Consider the following 23,826-nt stretch of genomic DNA (forward strand, 5'->3'; position numbering starts at 1 on the left):
CAGGCCATGGTTCTGTGGGAGCGCAGGACCTTTTAACTAGGGCTGGAGCCTGGCGCCCCCTGGTGGCGAGCTGCAACCTCTACCTCCCAAACCCAAGGCCAGTTCACACTCTTGTTTTGCAAGTGGAAAACTTCAGTCCAGAGAAAGGCCCGGGCTTGCTGAGACAGAATGACTTTCATCTCTGCGTTGTGGAATGTAAGGTGTCTGGTGAAGCATTATTGCTGTTCTTGTTACTAGAAATCAAAATTGAAAGGATCAAGGCAGAACACTGCTGTTTGCTGAGCCTTCCTTTATTCTGTCTTGAGATGGGTGTGATGAGCCCATTTTACAGAGACAAAAAGTGAAGCTCAGAGAGGCTAAAGAAATTACTTTCCCAGGCTCACACAGCCAGCCAATGGCAGAGCCAAAATTTTGACCCAGGTCTGTCTGACTCTAAACCCACCCTGCCAGATCCTGGAGTTTCACCTCGGGTCTCCTCTTCCCCAGCAGCACTCCCACCTCCCAACTTCTTGGTGTGCTGATCTGGGACAGCAGAACGTTAGCAGTGATAAGTCCTTAGCTCCCTACTTGGTGTCACCGTGTCATTCAGACACAGCCAGTTACTACTCCTTGGCCTAAGCTGGGGAGGGAGACTGGGGGTTGGGAAGAGGCGCTGGACAGGGATACTCAGGGGCTTCTGGTGGGGGTGGATTAGTGAGGCTAAGGCTCTAAGCCAGAATTCAAGACCTAGGTAGCGATGAGATCTTGAGCAAGCATCTTTTTCTCTGTGAGCCTCAGCTTTCTCAGCCAAAAAGTGGGAAATTATACCAATACTTTGACAGCTCCACTTAGGGAAAAAACAGTCCAGGTTTGGAGTTAGACTTTGGAGCTAGATTTTGTTTGAAACCCTGGGTCTCCCACTGACTAGCTATGTGGTCTGGGCCAGTTATTTGACACCTCTGAGCAGATTTCAGATCCTGAATCTGTCAAGTGGGTTGTGGTGGGGATTTAGTGAGGTGACTGAGCTGGGAGCACTTTGGCAAATGTGTGGCTTTACAAATGATGCTGGTTTTTTTTAGCACTCCCTTGGGGTTGGGGCTCTGGGATGGGAGGGGAAATGGCGACCGGAAACCGGCACCACCTCAACCTTTCCCCTGAACCCAGGCACATTTGTTCTCATTCTGCATCCTATGCACCCACCAAATGAGTTTCTCCAAGGCTGGTACCCTCCTCCTTTCCAACTTGCCTTAAGACCTGAGACCCCTTCCCTGCTCCCACCTTGTTCAGTTGCAAACTGCAGAGGATGGCCTGAGTTTCCACTCTTCATTTTGGAGGCTCCAGCTGCAGCCTCAATCTTCTGCCCCGAGGGAATCTGTTGGATGATTTGGGTTGATCCTTAGGAGGCAGGAGGGCCAGCTCCAAGGCCTGTGACCAAAAGTTTTCAGTCACCCTCAAGTCCCAGAACCCTATCTTTCTTGAACCAAGCCTGCTCTGGTGCCCAGAGGGAAGGGGTGTCAGCAATGCAGGCCTGCAGGAGACTTCTCCTGTGGTCCAGTTTTATCTGTGACGCTGCTGGCCTGGCACCCACAGCACTGCCCGGTCCCCCTCCTATCTCTGGCCTCAGTACCTGCGTTGCCAGTACCGAGAGAGAGCGGGAGGAGGGGGTGAGGGCTGCGGAGTGAGGGAGGCTGACAGGAGGCGGGGACTCTGGGGGGCTGAGGACTATAAAGAGGCCAGCCAAGGGCAGGGGCCCATCCAGCCTGAGGCAGCTGCCCGCTTGTCCAGTGCCCATCTACTCCGGACTCTGGGTAAGTGGGCTCAGCCTGCCTGAGGCTCTGGGGGCCTCCCCCAGGCTGGGGCCTGGGATGGAGGGAAGAAACTGGTGCTTTGCAGGGCCAGGGGCCTCGGGAAGCCTAAGGTCCTGCTTGGGTCTTGCGATGCATCTGGACAGACCTGTCACACTAGAAGAGCCGCCTGCTGACTGCAAGTGTGTGTGCACACTCATGTGCGTGGCTGTGAACTGGAGTGTGTGACTGTGACCTTGTGAGTGACTGGGATCCCTGTGTGAGTGCCTACGCCGGTCTGTGTCCTCTCCAGGACCCATATCTGTTCCTCTACCTTGGGGAGGAGGGCCAGACCCACAAGGCCATGGATTTCTGTACTTTGCTTCCCCAGTTCATTCTGTGTCCCCTACCCTGTGGGTGACCTGGCATGCCCTTATTTCCCACTAGCTGCTGCCGCCTTGGAGCCATGAGGCCCTGGATGTCATCAGTCCTGTCTCTCCAGGACTCATGTCCCCATTTCCCCTGCTACACTTTGCTAACTTGCGAGGTCCCAGCTGCTGGGCTCTCACAGGACAGGCTGTCCATGCCTCTAGGGCAGTGTCTGGGAGGTATAGTAGTCAGCTCAGAGTGGCCCTTTGCTCTGCCCCCTTGTCCCCAGGCTTAGAGAAATGGATGATGGGCCAAGGGGCTGGATAGATGGGCCCTGCTTCCTGGGCACAGGAAAATCTGCAGCCCTGGCGCTCTTCCGCCTCCACCTCTGCTTGCTCCTCAGATGGCTGCTGCACGCCGCTGCCTCTCCCTGCTGCTCCTGTCCACCTGTGTGGCTCTGTTACTGGAGCCACTGCTGGGTGCCCAGGGAGCTCCACTGGAGCCAGTGTACCCAGGGGACAATGCCACGCCAGAGCAGATGGCCCAGTATGCAGCTGATCTCCGTAGATACATCAACATGCTGACCAGGCCTAGGTGTGTGCTGTGGTCGGCGAGAGAGATCCCAGCCCCTGGGACCCTGGGCCCACCCAACATTCCTGGCCATGCCCTATCCGCAGTCCCAGCCCCTTCCATGCCTGCTCTTGGGAAAACAGGGCATCTGTGCTGAACAGACCTGGGCCCGTGTGCCCTGGGCAAGATGGTGCCTACAGGCAGTTATGAAATGGGGGGTTGGCACCTGGGCACAGCGCTTGCTGCAGCTGCCTCTTCCCTCCCAGATATGGGAAAAGACAGAAAGAGGACACGCTGGCCTTCTCAGAGTGGGGCTCCCCCCATGCTGCTGGCCCCTGGTGAGTTTGACTCCCCGTCCTGTCTGTCCAGCTCCCTGGGGCTGAAGTAGGGGTGGTGGGACTGAATCAGGGTTTGAAAAGGTGTGGTGGGGGTGGAAGAGGGAGAACAGGAGCCCAGGGCCAGCCTGAGGCCTCCTGAGGGCACAAGGCCTGCCCCCTACACTGCTGTCTTCTGCTCTGTCCTCCCAGGGAGCTCAGCCCGATGGACTTATAATGCCACCTCCTGCCTCTGCTGACTCCATGGGCAGTGCCAGCCCAGCTCTCCCCTCCGCACCCTTGACTCTGGCCAAAGCTTGCTCCCTGCTCCCACACAGGCTCAATAAAGCAAGTCAAAGCCATGGCCTGTCCTTTGTCTCTGTGGATCCCTGGTGGGGGGCAGCAGGAAGTACCAAATGCAAGGGAGAGAAAGGGGAGGGCAGGGTGGAGGCAAAGGGGATCATCCAGAAGGTTGGTGGGGTCATCAGAGTCACTCAGCTCATTCTCTCCACTTCACACAGGGACAAGTTGTGGCCAGAGGAAGGCAGGGAATCCTCCATGGTTTTTCAGCAAGTCTATGAAGCGGCAGTCTTGAGTTTGAATCTTCCCAGTTCAGCAGCTGTAGACCGCCCCGACATGGCCCGATGACAACCCTGCCCCAAGTGCACCCCTCAACAGTGCCTTCCTGCAGCCTAGGCAGCAGAAGCACCCAAATTTATACTAACGCGTTCTTGGCATGGAGGGGGAATGATTCTGGTGCTACAGCAGTCATGGCTGCCTCCACGGGCCTGAGCTGCCGTCCAGAAATTTGGAGAGAATGGGCTGCCTGGAGAGGTAGTGAAGTCCTGGGCACAGGAGGTGTTCAAGCTGCTGTGGAAGGGGAGGAGGCTAGATTAGCTGAGTTCCAGCCAGCACCATGAGTTGAATCTGTGGATTCCACACTCCAGCCCTGGGAGGGCGAGGACCTGGATCCTGCCCCAGGGAGGACTGCCCAGAGTCCCAGAGCACCTGTCTCTTGCTGACCCTTCTCAGGCACTCTGAATAGGTGGTGACAGTGCACGTGCGTGTGTGTGCACGCGGTTGTGTAATGGGCAGAAGTGAGGGAACTAGAATGTTTCCGGGTCCTAGAATGGCTTCTCCTGCCTTCCCCACATGCTTGGCCTGAAGGGATAGGGTTATGGGTTTGGAGGATGAGGGATCCACTTTCCTGGGATCTGTACCTTGCACAGAAATGGAAATGACACCACAATTGTGTTTCCCCTCAAGTCCTGACTCCATCTGGTGTGTGCAAATGACCTGGAAGAGGGAGAACAGGAGCCCAGGGCCAGCCTGAGGCCTGCTGAGGGCATGAGGCCTGCCCCCTACACTGCTGTCTTCTGCCCTGTCCTCCTAGGGAGCTCAGCCCTAGGTCCTAAAAGGCAAAGAACTTCTAGAGGATGCAGCTGCTTGGCTCATATTGATTTTTTGTTTGTTTTTGGAGACAGGGGTCTTGCTCCGGCACCCAGGCTGGAGTACAGCAGCATGATCACAGCTCACCGTGGCCTTGACCTCCTGGGCTCAAGCAATCCTCCTGCCTCAGCCTCCCAAGTAGCTGGAACTACAGGCACATGCCACCACATCCAGCTATTTTTAAAAAATTTTGTAGAGACAGGGTCTTGCTATGTTGCCCAGCGTGGTCTCAAACTCCTGGGCTCAAGTGATCTGCTCACCTCGGCCTCCCAAAGTTCTGGGAGTACAGGTGTGAGCCACCGTGTCTGACCTCTGGTTGATTCTTAAATCCAAGGGGTGTCTGGAAGGAGAGATGGTTTTGCAAGAGAATGGTTCGAGTCTGGGTAAAGGAGCCTGAAGTTCCAGCATTTTCTCTGGCAGTTTAAGGGATGGGCTATGAATGGGGAGGAGCGGATACTTCCTATCCCCAGGAGCTGGCACCCTGGAGACACAGATGAACCTGGATGTGAGAGTAGGATCAGGGCAGGGCTCTGCCCACCCCAGGTCTCCCTGATGGCCATGGGAGCCCCCAGAAGAGAGAGCCACCCTCACACCCAGCTTCTCAGGGACAGGCCCTGGCCAGGCTTCATCCCTTCCCCTGCTTTGCTCACCCCAGAAAGGCTTACAAGTCCAGGAGGCAAAGGCGGCCCCCTAGGCTCTGCATGCCGAGGGGCAAAGGCACCTCTTCTTGTTCCTGTGCCAATTCTGATGGCCCAAGCTGGGCTGTTGGGTAGAAACTTGAGCCAGGTGGGAGTGGGAGTGTGTCTAGCTGAAGCCCCTCCTTTGAGGTTCCTGCTGCTCTCACCTCTTCTCTACCTCTGGGTTAGAACCCCCCATGCTGGTGGTGGTGTGTGGGATGAGGTGGGGGAAGGTGGATGGGTCGCTGAGGGAGGCAGGGGAGCACCCCTCCCAGCCCCCGGCAGGTGAGGTCTTTTTCTCTCACAGCAGGAATTCGAGGGTCCCCCTTCCCCCTCGATGGACCGACCCGTCACTCCCTGCCCCCAGGCCCACAGAAGTCACTGAAGCAACAGAAATTTGTCTTTATTGTTTTCACTAAGGAGATGGTGAGGGGTTGATGCCCCTCTCAACAGAAAGGGGTTGGTGGGCGAAGAGGCATCTGGAGGCCAAGGCCCAGCCTGGAGAAGCCCCCCCAGGAGCTGGTATCTCCCTGTACGCCTGCCCCCGGGAGCTTCCTCTCGCTGCCACCCAAGCTGCCCCGAGACCCGGGCTCGGTGCCAAGCGTCCAGGCTGTCCTACCTGGGGCCCCGGGAGGAGGTCGGTGGTCGGGGTTTCGAGGTGTTCAGCCACTGGGGGTTCGTGGCGATCCATGGAGGGGGTTTAGTGGCTTTCGGTAGGGACGTGGTCGTGGCGTTCGCAGTTTTCTTGTGGTTTTTAGATTTCTTCGGGCTGGGAACACGTCTTTGCAGCGGTCATGAGGCCGCTCCCCGAGCCCAGCTCGGGCCGCGATACGCGTGAGGGCGGCGAGGGGGTTCCGTGTTCCCCCCGCAGCCCCCGTTTTCCTCCCTCGCACCCTCCGCCTGCCCACCTTTTGTTGAAGAGCTTCCCCACGTACTTCTTGATGGAGTCTAAGTTCAGCCAACTGGCGGCCCTGGGCTGCGGCATTGGCAGCTCCTCGCCCAGGACGCCCTCGGGCGGCAGGAGCAGCGACAAGAGGCCCGCTATGGACAAGGCGCATGCGCAGCGCAGAGCAGGTGTCTGGAGGGGGCGGGGCAGACAGAGCCGCGAGCGGTCACGTGACGCCGGAGCTGGGGTCCCGCGGCTCCGGGACCGGAGCTTGCAGGTGTTTCGCGCGGTGGGTGCAGGGGCGCTCAGACCGAGGGACGCGTATGTTTTTGAGACACACCAGTGCACGGACGCCGTAAGGGACATCCTGGTGCCCGGGGGAATGGTGCACACCTGGACATGCCCAGTGATACAAGCAGAGCATACAGGTAAAAATGAACGTGGAGGCCGGGCGCCGTGGCTCACGCCTGTAATCCCGGCACTTTGAGAGGCCGAGGTGGGAGGATCACCTGAGGTCAGGAGTTCAAGACCAGCCGGACCAGCATGGCGAAACCCCCGTCTCTGCGGAAAATACAAACATTAGCTGGGCGCGGTGGTGGGCGCCTGTAATCCTAGCTACTCGGGAGGCTGAGGCAGGAGAATTGCTGGAACCCAGGAGGTGGAGGTTGCAGTGAGCCAAGATAGCGCCACTGTACTCCAGCCTGCTCGACAGAGCCAGATTCCGTCTCAAAAAAAAAACAAAAAAAAATCAGGAGACACACCCTAAGGTGGTCGCACGAGGATGGCATAAAGCTCCCTAACCTCACCAGCCTCTCACCCACAAACTCCTTGGGTATCCCCCTCCTTTCTCCCTGCTGTTCTCGCTTTCTCTGCTTAGAAGACTCTTCCTTCAGACATCCTCATGGCCAGCTCTGTCGCCCCTTGTAAGCATTAGCTCAAAACCCACCTTTGAAATGGGTCCTACTGTGACACCCTTATTTAAAATTGCAACCTGGCAGGGCATGATGGATCACACCTTTGGATCCCAGCGCTTTGGGAGGCTGAGGTGGGAGGACTGCTTGAGCCCATGAGTTCCAGACTAGCCTGGGCAAAAGACAGACAGAGCCCCGTCTCTACAATTTAAAAAATAAATAAAGAAAATAATATTTCAACCCGACCCCTCATCTTGCTTTATCTTTTTCTTGCTCTATTTTTGTACTTCTTTTCTTTTCTTTCTTTCTTTCTTTTAAAGACAGGTCTTGTTTTACCTCCCAGGCTGTAGTGTAATGTTGGGATCGTAGCTCACCACAGCCTCAAACTCCTGGGCTCAGGCCCTCCTCTTGCTTCAGCCTCCCAAGTAGCTAGGTCTACAGGTGCACGGATATACAACTATGCCCAACTAAATTTTAATTTTTTGTAGAGATGGAGTCTTGCTATGTGGCCCAGGCTAGTCTTAAACTTCTGGCCTCAAGTGATCCTCCCTCCTCGCCTCCCAAAGTGCTGGGATTACAGGTATGAGCCGCCACACCCAGCCTGTACTTTCTAACTTACTATATTCTAGATTTATTATATTTGTTGTCTGAGTCCCTTTCCAGCAGCATCTCCTCCCTCAGTGTATCATTAATTACAACTGGGCTCTTCGCCTATTTTGTCTATTGATGTATCACAAGCACCTAGAACAGGGCCTGACACTTAGTAGATATTCAATAATACATATTAAATGAATGACTAACAGTCACACACAGGAAAGCCAGCCTGAGGATTCACACACCCAATGCACAGAGAATTTTGTGTGCCTGCAACATACAATGATTCACAGACTATGATGCTTGTAAGCACCACACACACCCCCAGAGCTCCTAAGCCCCTCAACCCTCTTTTAACCAGGAACTCCCCTCATTATTTCCGCCACCCCACACAGGGATAAGAAGCCCTAGTAGCTGTCCTGGCCATCAGAGTGGCAGATGAGGCTCCCTGGCTTAACTCTTTCATGCCCTTAGTGGGCCTGAGGAGGGGCCCTTGCTGCCAGCCCCCATCCCCAAGCTCCTAGAGAATATAGCTGATAGGGGGCCCAGACTTGGCCACCAGACGTTACCATGGTGCTGGGCAGATGCAGAGGAGCACAGCAAAGCGTCTCTGGCCAGGGCCTCTGAGGCCCTTTATATTCCTAAGGATCCATACCCCCTTTCCCGCTAAGGCTCCACTCCCACCACAGCCTTCTTTTCCTCCCCGTGTGTCATGACCTGAAAGTCCAGAACAGAGAGAAGGTGGGGGTGGAAGCACACGGGCTACCAGCTGTTCCCACCAGGGCACAGTCCCTGCCGGGGGCCCAGAAGTGTGGGTGGCAGAGGCAGGGAGGCCTGGGGTGTAGGGTAACTTTCTGCTCCAAGTACACATATCCTAGGGAGAAACTGTCTCTGGGGCTGAGAGGGGACTGTGCTTTTCCCAGGGACTACTGTCAGGGTTTGGAAGGGGGTTATGCTGAGACCAGATGCCCCTCCCCATCTGGCTGGATCTAAGGTGCCTCCTTTCCCTGTAGGGCTGCTGTGGGATCCCAGCACCCCTATTCCCCTCCCCTAGGCCCACTGCCATGGGGAGGGGGTGGAGTTGCAGTTTCTGGTTTCAGAATGGCAGGCCCCACTGCACAGCCTGGGGATTTTCTCAGCCTACTGGCCATTTTGGAGCCCCTGAGGCATGACCTGCTGAGCCTTCTGGAGGGCGGTGGGTCTTGGTGGCTTGGATGATGAACTTAGGCCTTGGCTGCCTCAGGCAACAGAGCCTCAGCTGTGTGGCCTGTCAGGTTCCCTCTACCTGCTCAATATTGGTGCTTTCCTGGGGAAAGGTTGTGAAATGTGCGGCAATTCTTTGTGCCCAGCCAACCCCAGAAGGGGCACAGTGGGAAGAGCAGGGGCTTCTGGGTAGGAATCCTGACTTCACTACCTCCTGGCTATGTGACCTCGATTAAGGGACATTATCTCCCCTGAGCCTCCACATCCTCATCTGTGAAATGGAGCTGGTTATACCCTGGCATAGGACTGTTGTGAAGATGGAATTGGGTGACGTAGCTCAGCCTCTGGCAGCTCCTGGCATGTGCTAGGTGATTAAAAGGCGTGAGCCCCTCCACTCATGAAAGAACTCCGCTTCTTTTTTTTTTTTTTTTGAGACAGAGTCTTACTCTATCACCCTGGCTGGAGTGCAGTGGCGTAATCTGCTGCCTGGGTTCAAGTGATTCTCCTGCCTCAGCCTCCTGAGTACCTGGGATTACAGGTGCCTGCCACTGCACCCAGCTAATTTTTGTATTTTTAGTAGAGACGGAGTTTCACCGTCTTGGCCAAGCTGGTCTTGAACTCCTGACCTCATGATCCACCTGCCACACTCAAAGTCCTGGGATTACAGGCTTGAGCCACCATGCCTGGCCCTAAAAAAACCCCTTTCTCTCATCTCCACTTCTCCCGAAGTGTCTCATCTTCTGGCCTCTTCTCCTTGTTAAAACCTGCTCTTGGCCAGGCATGGTAGCTCATGCCTGTAATCCCAGCACTTTGGGAGGCTCAGGTGGGAGGATCATTTGAACCCAGGAGTTTGAGACTAGCCTGGGCAAAATATTGAGACCGTGTCTCTACCAAAAATTTTTTAAAAGCCAGGTGTGGTGGCATGTGTCTGTGGTCCCATGTACTGGGGAGGCTGAGGTGGGAGGATTGCTTGAGCCTGGGAACTCAAGGCTGGAATGAGCCAGGATCGCCCACTGCACTCCAGCCTGGGTGACAGAGCAAGACCCTGTCTCAAAACAACAACAAACAAACAAACAAACAAACCCTGCTCTCAGTGGGGGTGAGAAGTTCAATGTCAATTGAATGAGATGGCTCAGTAGCCAAGTGAGACCAGGACAGCATTTCTATGGAGCCAGGAATCTCTAGAAAAAGAAATGAGATTCCATGATAAATTTCCATAGTATAGGTGGGAGGAGCTATCTGGGGATTGGTGTACCCTAAATACCAGCAAACAGGCTATTCCTTATCCTCATTAGTCACAGTCCAGTGCTGAACATACCCCCAACACCCCACACACACAAGAGCTCAAACCATGTGTCCCTTTGCAGCCCTGGAGGCCCTTACAAACCCAGGTTCTTCTGTAGGCACTGAGGGCTCTCAGCCCCTCGCTCTTCTGGACTCCCTTACTCATTCCAGGAACTGTGGAGGGGTGTGGGGAGGGAAGAAGGAGGGACGAGAGGAAAGGAAGAAGCTCAGAGGCTGCCTGCCGCCCTCTGAGGGGAGGAGGTGATGGTGGCAGCCCTGTGATGGGCAGGATGAGGGAATGTGGCTTGAGGACACAGCTCTGGGTGGGTCTCCCTGTCAACTGCCCCTTAAACTCTGACTGCAAATTGCCACTTAAATGGAACTTCCAGATTCACTCTGGAACACATACCCAGGTTCCCAGAGGGCAGCAGGCCACGGTCTACTGCCCCCGCCTCTCAGAGAAGACACTGAGATGCAAAGAGAAGCTACTCAGACACCTGGAGCAGGCACCTGTGGCTAAACCTGCTATTTTGACACCAAGTCGGTGTGTGACCGTTCGGACCAGCCCATTTCTGAGGCCCTCGAGATAAGCCCCATGGGCTTCTCATGACACACGATGGTTCTCAGATGTCATTCCCTGCCAGCCACTGTGGAATAGACCCAATGATAGAGTGACCTTGAGTCTCCTGGATGGCTTGCCCCAGACTGACCATCCCACCCACTCCGGGACCACCGCTACTCCTCTCTGCTGGGTGTGGCCCAACCTGGCCTCCTGCGGGATCACTACTTCCTACCTGCCCTCCAGTGCATCTGGGGTGCTGGTGACGTCCCGAGAGAGACACAGAGTGAGGCCATTAGCTTGGCAGCAGACTGCGGAGAGCAGCTGGCCTAGGAGGGGCCTGGATGCCCTGTATAGCATCACTGCCTTTTTTTTTTAATGTCTTTTCTTTTTAATGTCCCATCAAAGCCCTTTCCCCTTGGCAAGGGAGTCACATGGTGACCTGTGTTCTCCCTTCTAGACTGCATGCTTCCCGAGGGCAGCTGGGGTCTTGTTCAGCTCTGACCCTTTAGCATCTAGCACAGTGCCTGGCTCACTGTGGGCCTCCATGGATGCTTAGGGGGTGGGTGGAGGTGGGAGGGAGGCAGGAAGTTGGGAGGGAGGTAGAATGGGAGTGGAAGGGAGGGAGGGACTGGTGGATCGATGGATGTGACAAACAAAGCAACAGATGAAGAAGTGGACAAATGCATGGCCTGGCTCGTGTCTTCAGACATGGAACCAGCTGCCGCCCGTCCTCACGTCTTCATGCGCCTTGTTTTGCGTGTGTGAAGAGGCAGAGGGAGGTAACTGGGGGACCCCGTCTCATCTGTGGGCTCCTCCAGGAACGGGCTTGTGTCTCCTCCTCTCTCGGATCTTCCTTGCTCCTCTGCTCCCTCAAACCTGAGGCTGGGCCACACCTGGCCTTCAACTGCCCTCACTAATGCCCGGGACTCTTCGCATTTGGGACCGTGCTAGGGCAGGAAGGGCAGTGTGGCCTGGGCACGGGGGCCAGGGGAGAAGAAAGGGAAGCTTCTTCCAGCTTCCTCCTGCCTGAAGCCTTCTTCCCCATTCCCAGCACTCCTCCTCCCCCAGCCTCCTCCCCACTGAGGTGCGCAGCTCCCGCAGGGTCTCAGCCAGGCTGGGCTCCCTCCGGCACAGCTGCTTCTGTCACCAGGACAGCTTCAGCAGGTCGCATTGCTTCAGGTGGGCCCCGTCCTGTGCTGGCGCCACCACAGTGCCCAGTCCTGGGAAGGGCGTCAGGACCTCCCCGACAGTCAGGCTGGAGAGGGCGAGAGGAGGGAGACAGGTGAGGTGGGGATGGGGGTGAGGGGCAGGTGAAGGGAAGGGGCCTCCTCAGGGCTTCATTACCCTTCAGGCTGACCCCCTGGAGGTCCCATCGCCATTTTACAGATTGGGAAATCAAGGCTCATATAACCAGGGTTGCTGCGGGACCTTAAACCTGTTTTCCAGATTCTTGTCCTATTCTTATCCACCTATTTCCCAAACTTGCTCAGTTAGAAAAATCATCTGGGGTGCTTATTAAAAATACGCTTTCCCAGGATCCGTGCTGGGCAATTCTGAGCCCATTGGTTTGGAATTGGGCCTGGGAATCTGTATATTTACCACAATCCCTGGGCAGCTTTTGTGATCTGGGAATTCAGGGAAATAACGCACGGAGTATTGGTGGCTGCCTGGCCAGGAGAGCCGCATTCCTAAGAGGCGGCAGCGAGGGGATGTGGACATTGAGCAGACACCCAGCCAAGGTCCCCTGACATCCCCCTCTCCTTTACACTATGCTGCTGCCCAAGTAACCCCGCTCCGATCTAACATGTTTCCATAATCCCCAGATAGATCTTCAACCATCTGACCACTTGGTACCTGGTACAGATAGATGCCTGGGGAGGAGAGGGGATGGAAGGAAAGAGAAGGAAAGGAAGGAAGGACTTAGATGGTTAGACGCAGGTGAAGGAGCTGACTCCCCATCAGGCCATCAATCCCAGGCTGCTGCTTCTCCTAGATCCAAAGTTCATTGATTCTGGAGCCAAGCTGCCAAATTCTAAGGCTGACTTTCTAGCTGTGCAACCTTGACACCTTGGTTTTTCCCTTCTGGAAACTGGGGAGAGTGATCTTCTCTACCTCCTAGGGTCACTGGGAGGATTATGTGAAATGGACTAACCACAGTGCCTGGGACATGCAGGCCTACCTTCCTGCTGGCTGGGGCTTCCCAAACTTCTCTTGTTTTGCAAGACACTTTACTCTCCAACTAAGCAGGGTCTCCCCTTTGTCCAGAGGGGGAAATGAAGGATTGATGATGAGCCAGTGACTGGCCTGGCCATACAGCAGATCAGCAGCAGGGTGGGAACTGGAGTGAGAGCTCGCCTTCCCTCCCTCTTCCCAGAACTCTCTGAGATGGCTCTGCTGTTTCAAAATGTTTGCTGTCCTGTACCCTGGTGCCCCCAGTGCGGGTGGGACATACGCCATTCTGGACCCAGCCCAAAAGAAGCAACCCCATTCTGGGACATTCTGGCCTCATAGCTGGGTAAAAGAGCAAAGGTGGGCTGGGTGTGGTGGCTCACACCTGTAATCCCAGCACTTTGGGAGGCCAAGGCAGGTGGATCCTGGAGTTTGAGTTTGAGTCCTGGAGTTTGAGACCAGCCTGGGTAACACAGAAAAACCCTGTCTCTATTAAAAATAGAAAAATTAGCTACACAAGCCTGTAGTCCCAGCTACTTGGGAGGCTGAGGTGGGAAGATAAATTAAGCCCAGGAGGCGGAGGCTGCAGTGAGCTGAGGTTGCATCACTGCACTATAGCTTGGACAACAGAGTAAGACCCGGTCTTAAAAAAAAAAAAAAAAGCAAAGGAGGAAGCAGGCAATGGCTCTTAGACCTCCTGCTTGGATGTGGCACTTTCCATGTTGCTCATGTGCCACTGGCCATGGCAAGGCCTGTGGTCAAGCCAGGAGTGGTCAGAGAGGCCCACGTTCCTCTGAGCCAAGGACACAGCTCTCCTGTTTGGAGCCACCTGCCTTAGCCAGGATATCTGGCTGGATGCCACATCCTCTCTGTGTGCCCAGAAGTCAGAAGCCTCACTGGAGGGTATGCAGCCTGGCCAGGCCCTCAGAAATCACCCAGGTGCCCTCAGAAATCACCCTCAGATTCCACACCCATCAGGTGCAGTCAGCCCATCATGGAGCATATCTCTGAAACCTCTAAGGAGTGACAGATGCTATCAGGCTTCCCCTGGCCCAGCCTGGCCCTGGGCTCCTCTCCCAAATAGGGTGAGGGCAGGGACTTGTTAATCATTAATCTGGGGGCAAAAGGGTAATTTTCCAGTCTGCCAGGTCTACACCCAACCCCCTCCCTGCAGCCTGGCAGGAAACCCTCAGAGCTTGACCCCTGGCAGGTCCAGGGCAGAACTGGATGTCAGCTCCAGCTGAGGAGGCCATGGCTTGACTGGCTTCCAGTGTGGAGGTCGGCTTGGGAGCTGCAGCTAACTTACCCTCAAATGTCCTCCTCCACACCCTGGGGGCTTACAATTCCTGTGTTTTAGAAACTGGACCTCCCTGGTAGCAGCTGATTGATTGACAGAGGAAACAAGCAGGGAATGATGGCAATTTTGGCCAATGGGGCTGCATATCCTTCAAGACCTGCCTCAAATGCCATTTTAAGAGTAATAGCCGCCGGGCGCGGTGGCTCAAGCCTGTAATCCCAGCACTTTGGGAGGCCGAGGCGGGTGGATCACGAGGTCAAGAGATCGAGACCATCCTGGTCAACATGGTGAAACCCCGTCTCTACTAAAACTACAAAAAATTAGCTGGGCATGGTGGCGCATGCCTGTAATCCCAGCTACTCAGGAGGCTGAGGCAGGGGAATTGCCTGAACCCAGGAGGCGGAGGTTGCGGTGAGCCGAGAACCGCCAATTCCGCCCCGGCGGGGTTAACAAATCCAAAACCCGTCTCAAAAAAAAAAAAAAAAAAAAAAGAATAATAGCCATTATTATTATATCATTATGTGCTACATTATATATGATGTGATATGTAACACATTATCACTACTATTTTTTTTGAGACAGAGTCTCACTGTGTGGTCCAGGCTGGAGTGCAGTGGCACGATCTCTGCTCACTGTAACCTCCCAGGTTCAAGCAGTTCTCCTGCCTCAGCCTTCTGAGTAGTTGAGACTACAGGCATGTGCCACCACATCCAGCTAATTTTTGTATTTTTAGTAGAGAAGGGGTTTCACCATGTTGGCCAGGCTGGTCTTGAACTCCTGACCTCAGGTGTTCTGCCCTCCTCAGCCTCCCAGACTGTTGGGATTACAGGCGTGAGCCACTGTGCCCAGCCCAAGCTGTGTTCTTGTCTGGGACTCCCCTATAGTGTGGAGTGGAGGCTCAAAGTTGGTTTGTCTAACTAAAGGGGTCATCCTTGATTATGATCTCTGACATCTGGAGAGTGCCAGAATTCCCTATGCTGCATTTGGGGGCCTAAGGAACCTTGCCTCTATGAAAAAATGTAAAAATTAGCTGGGCATGGTGGTGTGCACCTGTGATCTTCTTCCTTTGCGGTGCAAACTCTTATCTCTGCCTACCAGCCAATTGGTCAGGAATGTGCACCCTGGTGTTTCAATCTCCAAACATTAACATTTGGCTTAACAAGCAAACATTCAGGATCAGGTTCCTTTAGGAATCCCTATTTCTTCCTCCCTACCACACACCAAGCAGGCTGTACACTTCATTCTCCTGTTAGCAGGACTAAACATCTCTGCTACACTTGGCACCAGGATAGCTAGTTGGCCCTTTCTTAGGACACCTATTTTTCTACCTCCTGTAAAAAGTAAAAAGTTCCTCTTCAAAGTTTCCCTTTTTGTTGAAGAATAAACACTAAGTATTAGAAATAATGTAGCAGGATCGGCTGTGGAAAACGGATCTCTCGGACACTGAATACAGAAGAAAGTTTATTCGGCCAGGAGCAAGGTGGCATGGTTGCCTAAGGCCAAGCTCCCCTAACAAAGGAAGGTTCCATCTTTATACGTATAGGCTTATACTTTAGATGTTACACATGGAAGAATCTTAGGTTTATAGCTTAACATATGAAAAGGGTTTCTGTTTACAGTTTCAGGAATTACATATGAAAAGGATTTCAGTTTGCAGTCTTAGGAATTACATATGAAAAGGATTTCGGTTTACAGTCTCAGGAATTACATATGAAAAGGTTCCAGTTTACAGTCTTAGGAATGAAAAGGGGAAGTTGATCTGAGATGCCTGGGTCTCCCTCTTCAATAATAATCCCCCTTTTTCTGACACAAAAAATTTATGCATAATTCAAACTGTACATAATTCACATTTACGCTTCTAAACAAATAGAAGCTCACATCTGTACTACTTTTACAATTTACAAACTGCTTTTATATACATTTTCTCGTTTGCTATTCGAGACAGACATGTGAGGTAAACATTATTCTTATTTTACAAATGGAAATAAACCCAGACATTATTCAATACTTTAACCACTAATAGTGGAACCCTGAGACTTTAGATCTGCCAAGGGGTTTAATAGTGCAAATATCACATATAGTTCCATTTTTAACACCATACTTAAGTTTTCCATCTTCTTAACAATAGAAAATGATAAAAAAAAGTTTTCCCCAATATAATAATACAAATGATAAATATCAGACAGTCATATACTAACCCAATGCATAAGATTCACCAGAAGTAAAATCTATCGGGGGGGGTCTTATATTGTTACATATATATGGGGAACCAACACCAGAACCACATTTAGACTAATACTTTTTATTTCTAATGAAAAGAAAACAATGCAGGGCATTCCTGCGGCCTGCAAGCCTAATTGTACTTATGTATGTGTCAGACTATGTAGGGGGCCAAGAAGAATTCAAAGGAATATTTTATCCAAATTTGGAGTTTAGGGCCTGATTGTCCCAGCTTAAGGGACATACCTCTCATTTTTAGTCATAGTTTCTCTTTCTCCATCCCCTTTTCTCCCTAACTACCCTGTGCCATTAAGACTGGAAGCTCTAACAGGTAGCTTTTCCTTTCTGAATTATCTTGACTACTGTATAATTTTTTTCAGAATAGTCCTTACTTCTACATCTTGAAGACATTTCTTTATAGTAAATAGGGAGGCTAGAGTTCACATTCACTGCCAGAGAAGGGTCAATTCCAATGTTAATTTCCCAGCAAACACCTGAGAGAAAAACTGAACAGAATAATGATAGCTGGCAGAGCAGTGACACTTGCACCCAGAAAGCTGCACTGCAAGTGTCTAATCTTTGAGGTTTTCCTTTGTTATAACTCTGCCAATTTTAACTAGCAAATTCTGGCTGATTACAAATTCAAAGCAGTTCAATACATTTAAATCACCGGTTCAACAAATCACTCTTTTTAATGTTATAATGTTTTTATTGCAACTGAGGATGTTTTCAATAAATATCTTGGGCTTTAGGCCCTGGCTAAGTATTCCTTTTGTACTAGAAATCAGATTTCTCTGGCACAACTCCATTGCCTGCAATGGTATTTATCAAAACTACAAATGCCAGCACACTATTTCAATATGTATTCAGTTGTTCATATCTAAATATCTCATTAGCTATGAAACAAACCAAATATAAATGCTGAATATGTAGTATAAATCAACAGATTCTTCACAGAACAATGAAAGATTAATTTTTTACAACATGTTGCCTGTTCATTAGTTCTTCAATAATATTACTTAGGCTATTTCAAGATAACAAAATGTATGCACCACTACCCATGTTTTCTCAACATTTTTTATCTAGGTTCTAAAGGGCACAGATAATGATGATGTTTCTTTTGTTGTGCATCTTACATGAACATATAGAAACAAAAACACATGTACATTTAAGTCATTAGTCATATGAATTTTGCTTGGCTAATTGCTTTATATGGATGTTGTAAATGACAAGATAAAATAATGAAGTTTGATAAACTCATCCGTGCCCTGTGAACTTTAGTCTACTTACTGCATAAATTGATTCAGTCACTATTTACTAGTTTTAAAAAATAGTTTTTAAAAGCTGCAAACCATACTTTATTACACATTTCTGAATCAGGAAGAGGTAAACTGTGACCCAGTTTGCCCATGCTGCTGATTCTTTTGGGAAGAAAAAATAAGAGTTTCCAAACTCTCTTTTTAAAAAAGCTAGAGTTTTCTTCTATGATTAACCTTTACTCTGAAGTCCCTTTTACCCAAGGTATGGTCCCTGGGTCATCTTTTCGAGGGTTAGTTTCTGGGAAGTTTTCAGTAAACTGCTCTTGTGCGGTTTTAAAAACTAACTTCCTTCAAGCTTCCTTGCTTTTTGCTAACAACTCTTTGTTATGCCCTATGTAGCTGCTAAATATAGTAAGGGAATAAGTACATTCTATGTCCTTGTACTTTAACCAAGTTATTTATTTTGGCCTGTAGCTGCTCAGACAGGTCCAAACATGCCCAGGCATCTCCCGGCTTACAGCTACACCTCTTCCTTATTCAGAAATGTTATTGTCCTCCTAGTTTCCCATAAATAACACCCTTGCTTTCTTTGTTCTCCATCGTGCATTTACCTATTTAGGAAAGTTTTAAGTTTTTAGCCAATTGAGATCAGTCTAGATAGTATAGTCCAGCTCCAGCCAATGGAGATAGGACACAGCAGTAAGGACCCAGTGCGTCAGGGACAAAAACTTCTGCTTTTATTTGTTCAATGTGTTCTTGTGACAATCATACTTCTAAGAAGCACCCTTTCTGCAGAAAGTAAAATTGCCTTGCTGAGAAAATTCATAGTCAAGTGCTATTTCCTTTGCGGCACTGAAAATTTTACTTCTAACAGTAACATGTGTTACAGGGTTGTGGCCTAGGAGCCATCGGCCATACCGTACAGCCTAGGTGTGCTGTTGGCTATATCACCTAGGTTTGTGGAAGTACACACTATGATGTTAGCATAATGGTGAAATCACCGAATGACACTTTTCTCAAGCTTCTCCTCATATGGCAAGCAACGCATGAATGTACATGAAAGCTGTTAGGTAGGGATTAAGTTTCTAAATTAATCTCTAAAATAGTCATTATTTACTATATATGGATTTTTTTTTTTTTAGAGGAGCAAAAGTCTCATTTCAGTGGGAACTTAATTTGGGGCTACAGTGTTTTATTTAACTTTCACCCCAAAGTTGTAAAGTGTTTTGTTTTGAAGTTTTTCCCTGTAACATAAATATTTTAATTTAATCTAAATAAAACCCACCAAGGAAACCTCAAGCTTAAGAGGTCTAGCTTCCGGGGCCAGGCATGGTGGCTCACGCCTGTAATCCCAGCACTTTGGGAGGCCGAGGCGGGTGGATCACAAGGTCAAGAGATCGAGACCATACTGGTCAACATGGTGAAACCCCGTCTCTACTAAAAATACAAAAAATTAGCTGGGCATGGTGGCGCATGCCTGTAATCCCAGCTACTCAGGAGGCTGAGGCAGGAGAATTGCCTGAACCCAGGAGGCGGAGGTTGCGGTGAGCCGAGATCGCGCCATTGCACTCTAGCCTGGGTAACAAGAGCGAAACTCTGTCTCAAGAAAAAAAAAAAAAAAAGAAGTCTAGCTTCCTATGAAATCTGAGAGGAAGTTACCACTGATTTCAGAAATCTGATTGTAACAATAGGTCCATCCTTAAATGAGGTTAATCTTGTAATCTATGCACCATATGCCTATGCTAGGCACTGGAATAAGATGAAGCACCTTCTTGGAGTTTACACGCTGGTAATTGTGCCAGTCAGTCAGTAATAAGATAGGTAAGAATGGCTGTGGGGGAAGTCAGCTGGGTTCTAGATTATAGTCGCATTTCAGGAACTTATTTAACATGCTGACTTAACAACCTAAGCCTCCTCTCCATGTGTGCACACAGGGTAGACCTCTGAAGGGTGGCACTGTAACTTCTAGGGTAATGTGTTAAGTGAAGGCAGGATGACAGTTTAGCCTCCTCCCAGGCTAGTGCAAAGGGCTCTTCACTCGGATTGAAGCCTTCTCTCCCAGACTGAATTCCCCAGCCCCAACGGCCCTCCTACAGAAAATCTGGAGTCCTTGCTTATTCCCTGGTGGCCCCTACCCAATAGGGTCGTGAATCAATTATCAAACATGCAACAAAAGATATAGAAAGTTTAGCGAAAATGGCAACATTTTGGAATAAATGACTGTAATGTGCGTTCTGCCTGCCACCCTAACTGGCACACATTTTGCAGGTCACTTGCTCTCCCTGGAAGGAGGAGTATTCTCAGATTTCATCTTGGAGGAGGAAGAGTTCAGGCTGCCAGAACTGGGCTAGCGCTTCTGAATATCCTGAGACAAGGTCCTGTGACTTCCCTGGGAAGCTCTGCCGTGCCCCCACCCCACCCCACCCCACTAGACTGCTGGAGTCCTGGGACCACCCGGGTCTGTGGCCCAAATCCTTCCTAGCTAAGGGAAGGGGAGGGGGGCTTGGGTGGGATTGTGACATAAGATCGCCATGGTGACATGGAGCAGATTTAGACCCGAGCCTAATAAAGGTAGCATAAATAAAGGTGTCATAAAGGACAGGGTGGGGCACATGCTTATCAGGGACATGAGCCTCTAGGGGCTGCCAGAATGGCTCCTGCTCAATGCGTGGCACCAGCGCTTGTCATGTCCCGGCTACGTCTCTGGGCCCTATGGCCCCTACTCACGTGGCAACTATTGTGGCTACTAGTCCAGGAGGCTCAGCCTCTGGAGAGGGTCAAGGACCCACTCCAGCTGACCTCTAACACCCTGGGGCCGACTGGGCCCTGGTCTTCCCGCTCCAATCTCCCATGGGAATCTCCCCATGTGCTTACTTCCCTGGCAGGCCTGGGGGCTTTGATTACCTGGGGTCCTCTGCTTCCTCCTAGAGGTCAGCCCTACCGCAGGAATCAACTGAGAATTTGGTTCCATTCCTGGTCACGGATTCAGCTAGAGAGCTGTCCCCAGGGCCAGAGCTCTTCTCATCTGCACAGCTGGATCTGAATGACAAGCTGACTCAGCAAGAAAGGCTCCCAGAGGTGGTTCCAATGCTGGACTGGGATCAGAACCAGACCCTACTTCAACCTCCTCCTCTCAAAAGTAAGATTCAGACTACAGATCTAGATCAGGCTGCAGATTATCAGGCAGATGAAATACTCATTCCACCTCTAGACAGTAAGGATTCAAAAGCAACCAACTTTATATAAACCTCAGTTTCTCCCAAGAACCTGAAGAAAAATCTAGCTCAGCATTGGAGGCTTGCTAAGGTTGTGGGAATTCTACATCGATTCCACTTTCTCAATTCCATCTAGAGACCAAAACTCAAAATCCAGAGACCCTTGAAGAGATCCAGTTCTCTTCCCTACAGCAAGAAGCCCCAGCGCAGCTTCCACAGCTCCCTGAAGAGGTAGAACCTTCTTCAACCCAGCAGAAGGCTCCAGCTCTGCCTTCACAGTCCCTTGAGGGGGTCCACTCTTCTTCAACAGAGCAGGAGACCCCTGTGCAGCAGTTACCTACCTCTGAAGAGATCATAGCTCACCCATCGATACAGCACAAGGTAGATGTTCCCTTTAAAAGTTGGTGTGAAGCTCAGCACTCACACTTGCCCAATGTCACCGTCAAGCTTGTGGATGTGGAGCTTACAGGAACTCCAGAGCCAGGTAAGGAACTTACATCAAACCAGGAACAGGCCACAGCTCAGTCTCCAGAGCACCCCGAGGAGGTGAACTCTTCCTCAACCTAACTAGAGACCTCAGCTCAGACATCAGAGCATCCCGAGGAGAGGAAACCTTCTGCATCCCAGCAAGAGACCTCAGCTGAGCCTCTGGGTCCTCCCGTGGAGACTGAATGTTCCCCCAGTAAGCAGGAGCAGCCAGCTCAGCCTCTTGAGTCTTCTGGGAGCTTGAACCTTCTCAGACCCAGGAAGAGACCCCAGCTCAGCCTCCCAAATAGATGGAACCTTCTGCAATCCAAGAGGAGACCCCAACTGAGCCTCCAGGTCCTCCTACGGAGCCTGAACTTTCCCCCAGTGAGCAGGAGCAGCCAGCTCAGCCTTTTGAGTTTCTGCGGGGGCTGAACCTTCTCTGACCCAGCAGGAGGCCCCAGCTCAGCCTCCAGAGTCCTCTGTGGAAAGTCTAGCTCAAGCTCCACTGAATCATGAGCTGACAGTTTAACCTCCAGATGAGGATCAAGCTCATTATAACTTGCTGAACATTACAATTAAACCTACAGATGTGGAGATTACCATAACTTCAGAGCCTACCCAGGAGACAGAATCTTCCCAAGCCCAGCAGGAGGCCCTGACTCAGCATCTAGAGGAGGTGGAACCTTCTGCAACCAAAGAGGAGGACACAAAGGAGCCTCCAGGTCCTCCTATGGAGCCTGAACTTTCCCCCAGTGAGCAGGAGCAGCCAGCTCAGCATTCTGAAACTTCTGGGAGCTTGAACATTCTCAGACCCAGGAGGAGACCCCAGCTCAGCCTCCCAAAGAAATGGAACGTTCTGCAATCCAAGAGGAGACCCCAATGGAGCCTCCAGGTCCTCCTATGGAGCCTGAACTTTCCCCCAGTGAGCAGAAGCAGCCAGCTCAGCCTTCTGAGTTTCCTGTGGGGGGCTGAACCTTCTCTGACCCAGCAGGAGGCCCCAGCTCAGCCTCCAGAGTCCTCTGTGGAAAGTCTAGCTCAAGCTCCACTGAATCATGAGCTGACAGTTCAACCTCCAGAAGAGGATGAAGCTCATTATAACTTGCCGAACATTACAATTAAACCTACAGATGTGGAGATTACCATAACTTCAGAGCCTACCAAGGAGACAGAATCTTCCCAGGCCCAGCAGGAGGCCCCGGCTCAGCATCTAGAGGAGGTGGAACCTTCTGCAGCTGAACGGGAGACCCTGACTGAACCTCCAGGTCCTCCTATGGAGCCTGAACTTTCCCCCAGTGAGCAGGAGCAGCCAGCTCAGCCTTCTGAGTCTTCTGGGAAGGTTGAATCTTCTCCAGCCCAACAGGAGCCCCCAGCCCAGCCTCCAGAACATCATGAAGTAATAGTTTTACCGCAAGGTCACCATCAAGCTCATCATTCTGATTTGCCATATATCACTGTTACGCCTCCAGAGGTGCAGCTCACCATGGCAACAGAGCCTACTGCAGTGATGGAAACTTCTCCAATCCACCAGGAGCCTACAGCTCAGCTCTCAGGACCCATTAGGGATGTAGAACCTTCCCCCACCCAGCACAGGGGCCCACCTCTGCCTCCAGAGTCATTGGAAGAGGTTGGACCTTTACCAATTCAACAGGAGACTTCAGTTCAGTCTCCAGAACCTATTAAGGATGAGAACCCCTCTCCAACCCAGCAGGAGGCTGCAGCTGAGCATCCACAGACCCCTGAGGAGGTTGAGTCTCCCCTAACGCAGCGTGATGCCCTAGCTCTGACTCCACAGCTCCCTAATGAAATTGTAGCTCAACCTCCAGAGCATCATGAGGTAACAGTTTCTCCTCTAAGTCATGACCAAGTTCAGCCTCGAACATTGCACAATGTCACTGTTAAACCTGTGGATCACATCGTTATCATGACTCCGTATTTCACTCATCAGGTTGAAATTTTAACCCAACAGGGGGACCCAGCTCAGTTCTTTTTTTTTTTTTTTTTAGTAAAAGAATTAGATCCCCTATGAATAACCAAGATCTCCTATGAATAACTAATTACTACTACAGTTATGTTTCTAGTTACTTTTTTCTTCATTATTATTATTTTTTATGGATAATAAACATTATTTTTTATTTTTTTCTAAAAAAAAAAAGAAGAAAGAAAAAAAAAAGAATGAAGGAGAGAAAGAAAGAGAAAGAGGAAGAGGGAGAGAGAATGGGGGTGTTGCTTTATTGCCCAGGCTAGAATGCAGTCTAAAAATCAGTATGCCTATAATTGTGCTTAATAAGAGACATGAAAAAAAAATGAGGGAAGAAAATAACAAACAAGCAGCCAACCAATATTTCATTGAAACCTGTAAATAGATGTGATGTGGTACTGATAAGAGTGTATATTTTGTGTATTTAAAGTGGAGAGTTCTATAAATGTTTATTAAGTTTACTTGTTTCAGATCTGAGTTCAAATCCTGGATATCATTGTTAATTTTCTGTCTCATTGATCTGTCTAATATTGATGTTGAAGTCTCCCACTATTATTGTGTGGGAGTCTAAGTCTCTTTATAAGTCTTATGTATCTGGGTATTCCTGTATTGGGTGCGTATATATTTAGGATCTTTAG

The 23,826-nt window shown here is 50.8% G+C and overlaps 2 protein-coding genes and 2 pseudogenes across 2 annotated transcripts; 3 read left to right on the forward strand and 1 right to left on the reverse strand.

Annotated features, from left to right (window-relative positions):
* The first annotated feature begins 1,686 nt into the window (after positions 1-1,686).
* PPY (pancreatic polypeptide) lies at positions 1,687-3,378 on the forward strand. Its single transcript, XM_032279461.1, has 4 exons — positions 1,687-1,787; positions 2,536-2,726; positions 2,969-3,040; positions 3,230-3,378. Exons 2-4 carry the CDS (start codon positions 2,536-2,538, stop codon positions 3,252-3,254), a joined length of 288 nt encoding a protein of 95 aa, XP_032135352.1. The 5' UTR covers positions 1,687-1,787; the 3' UTR covers positions 3,255-3,378.
* A 2,150-nt stretch (positions 3,379-5,528) lies between these two features.
* On the reverse strand, positions 5,529-6,394 carry LOC116552502. The gene is made up of 2 exons (XM_032279204.1): positions 6,051-6,394; positions 5,529-5,911 (listed from the first exon to the last, which is right to left on the reverse strand). Exons 1-2 carry the CDS (start codon positions 6,392-6,394, stop codon positions 5,758-5,760), a joined length of 498 nt encoding a protein of 165 aa, XP_032135095.1. The 3' UTR covers positions 5,529-5,757.
* A 13,625-nt stretch (positions 6,395-20,019) lies between these two features.
* LOC116552503 lies at positions 20,020-21,309 on the forward strand (annotated as a pseudogene).
* Positions 21,310-21,518: 209 nt separating this feature from the next.
* LOC116552504 overlaps positions 21,519-23,826 on the forward strand; it is a 6,294-nt pseudogene continuing 3,986 nt past the window's right edge.

This window comes from Sapajus apella, unplaced genomic scaffold (assembly GCF_009761245.1).
Source record: "Sapajus apella isolate SASKATOON/1434 unplaced genomic scaffold, GSC_monkey_1.0 scaffold12, whole genome shotgun sequence".
Taxonomy (NCBI): domain Eukaryota; kingdom Metazoa; phylum Chordata; class Mammalia; order Primates; family Cebidae; genus Sapajus; species Sapajus apella.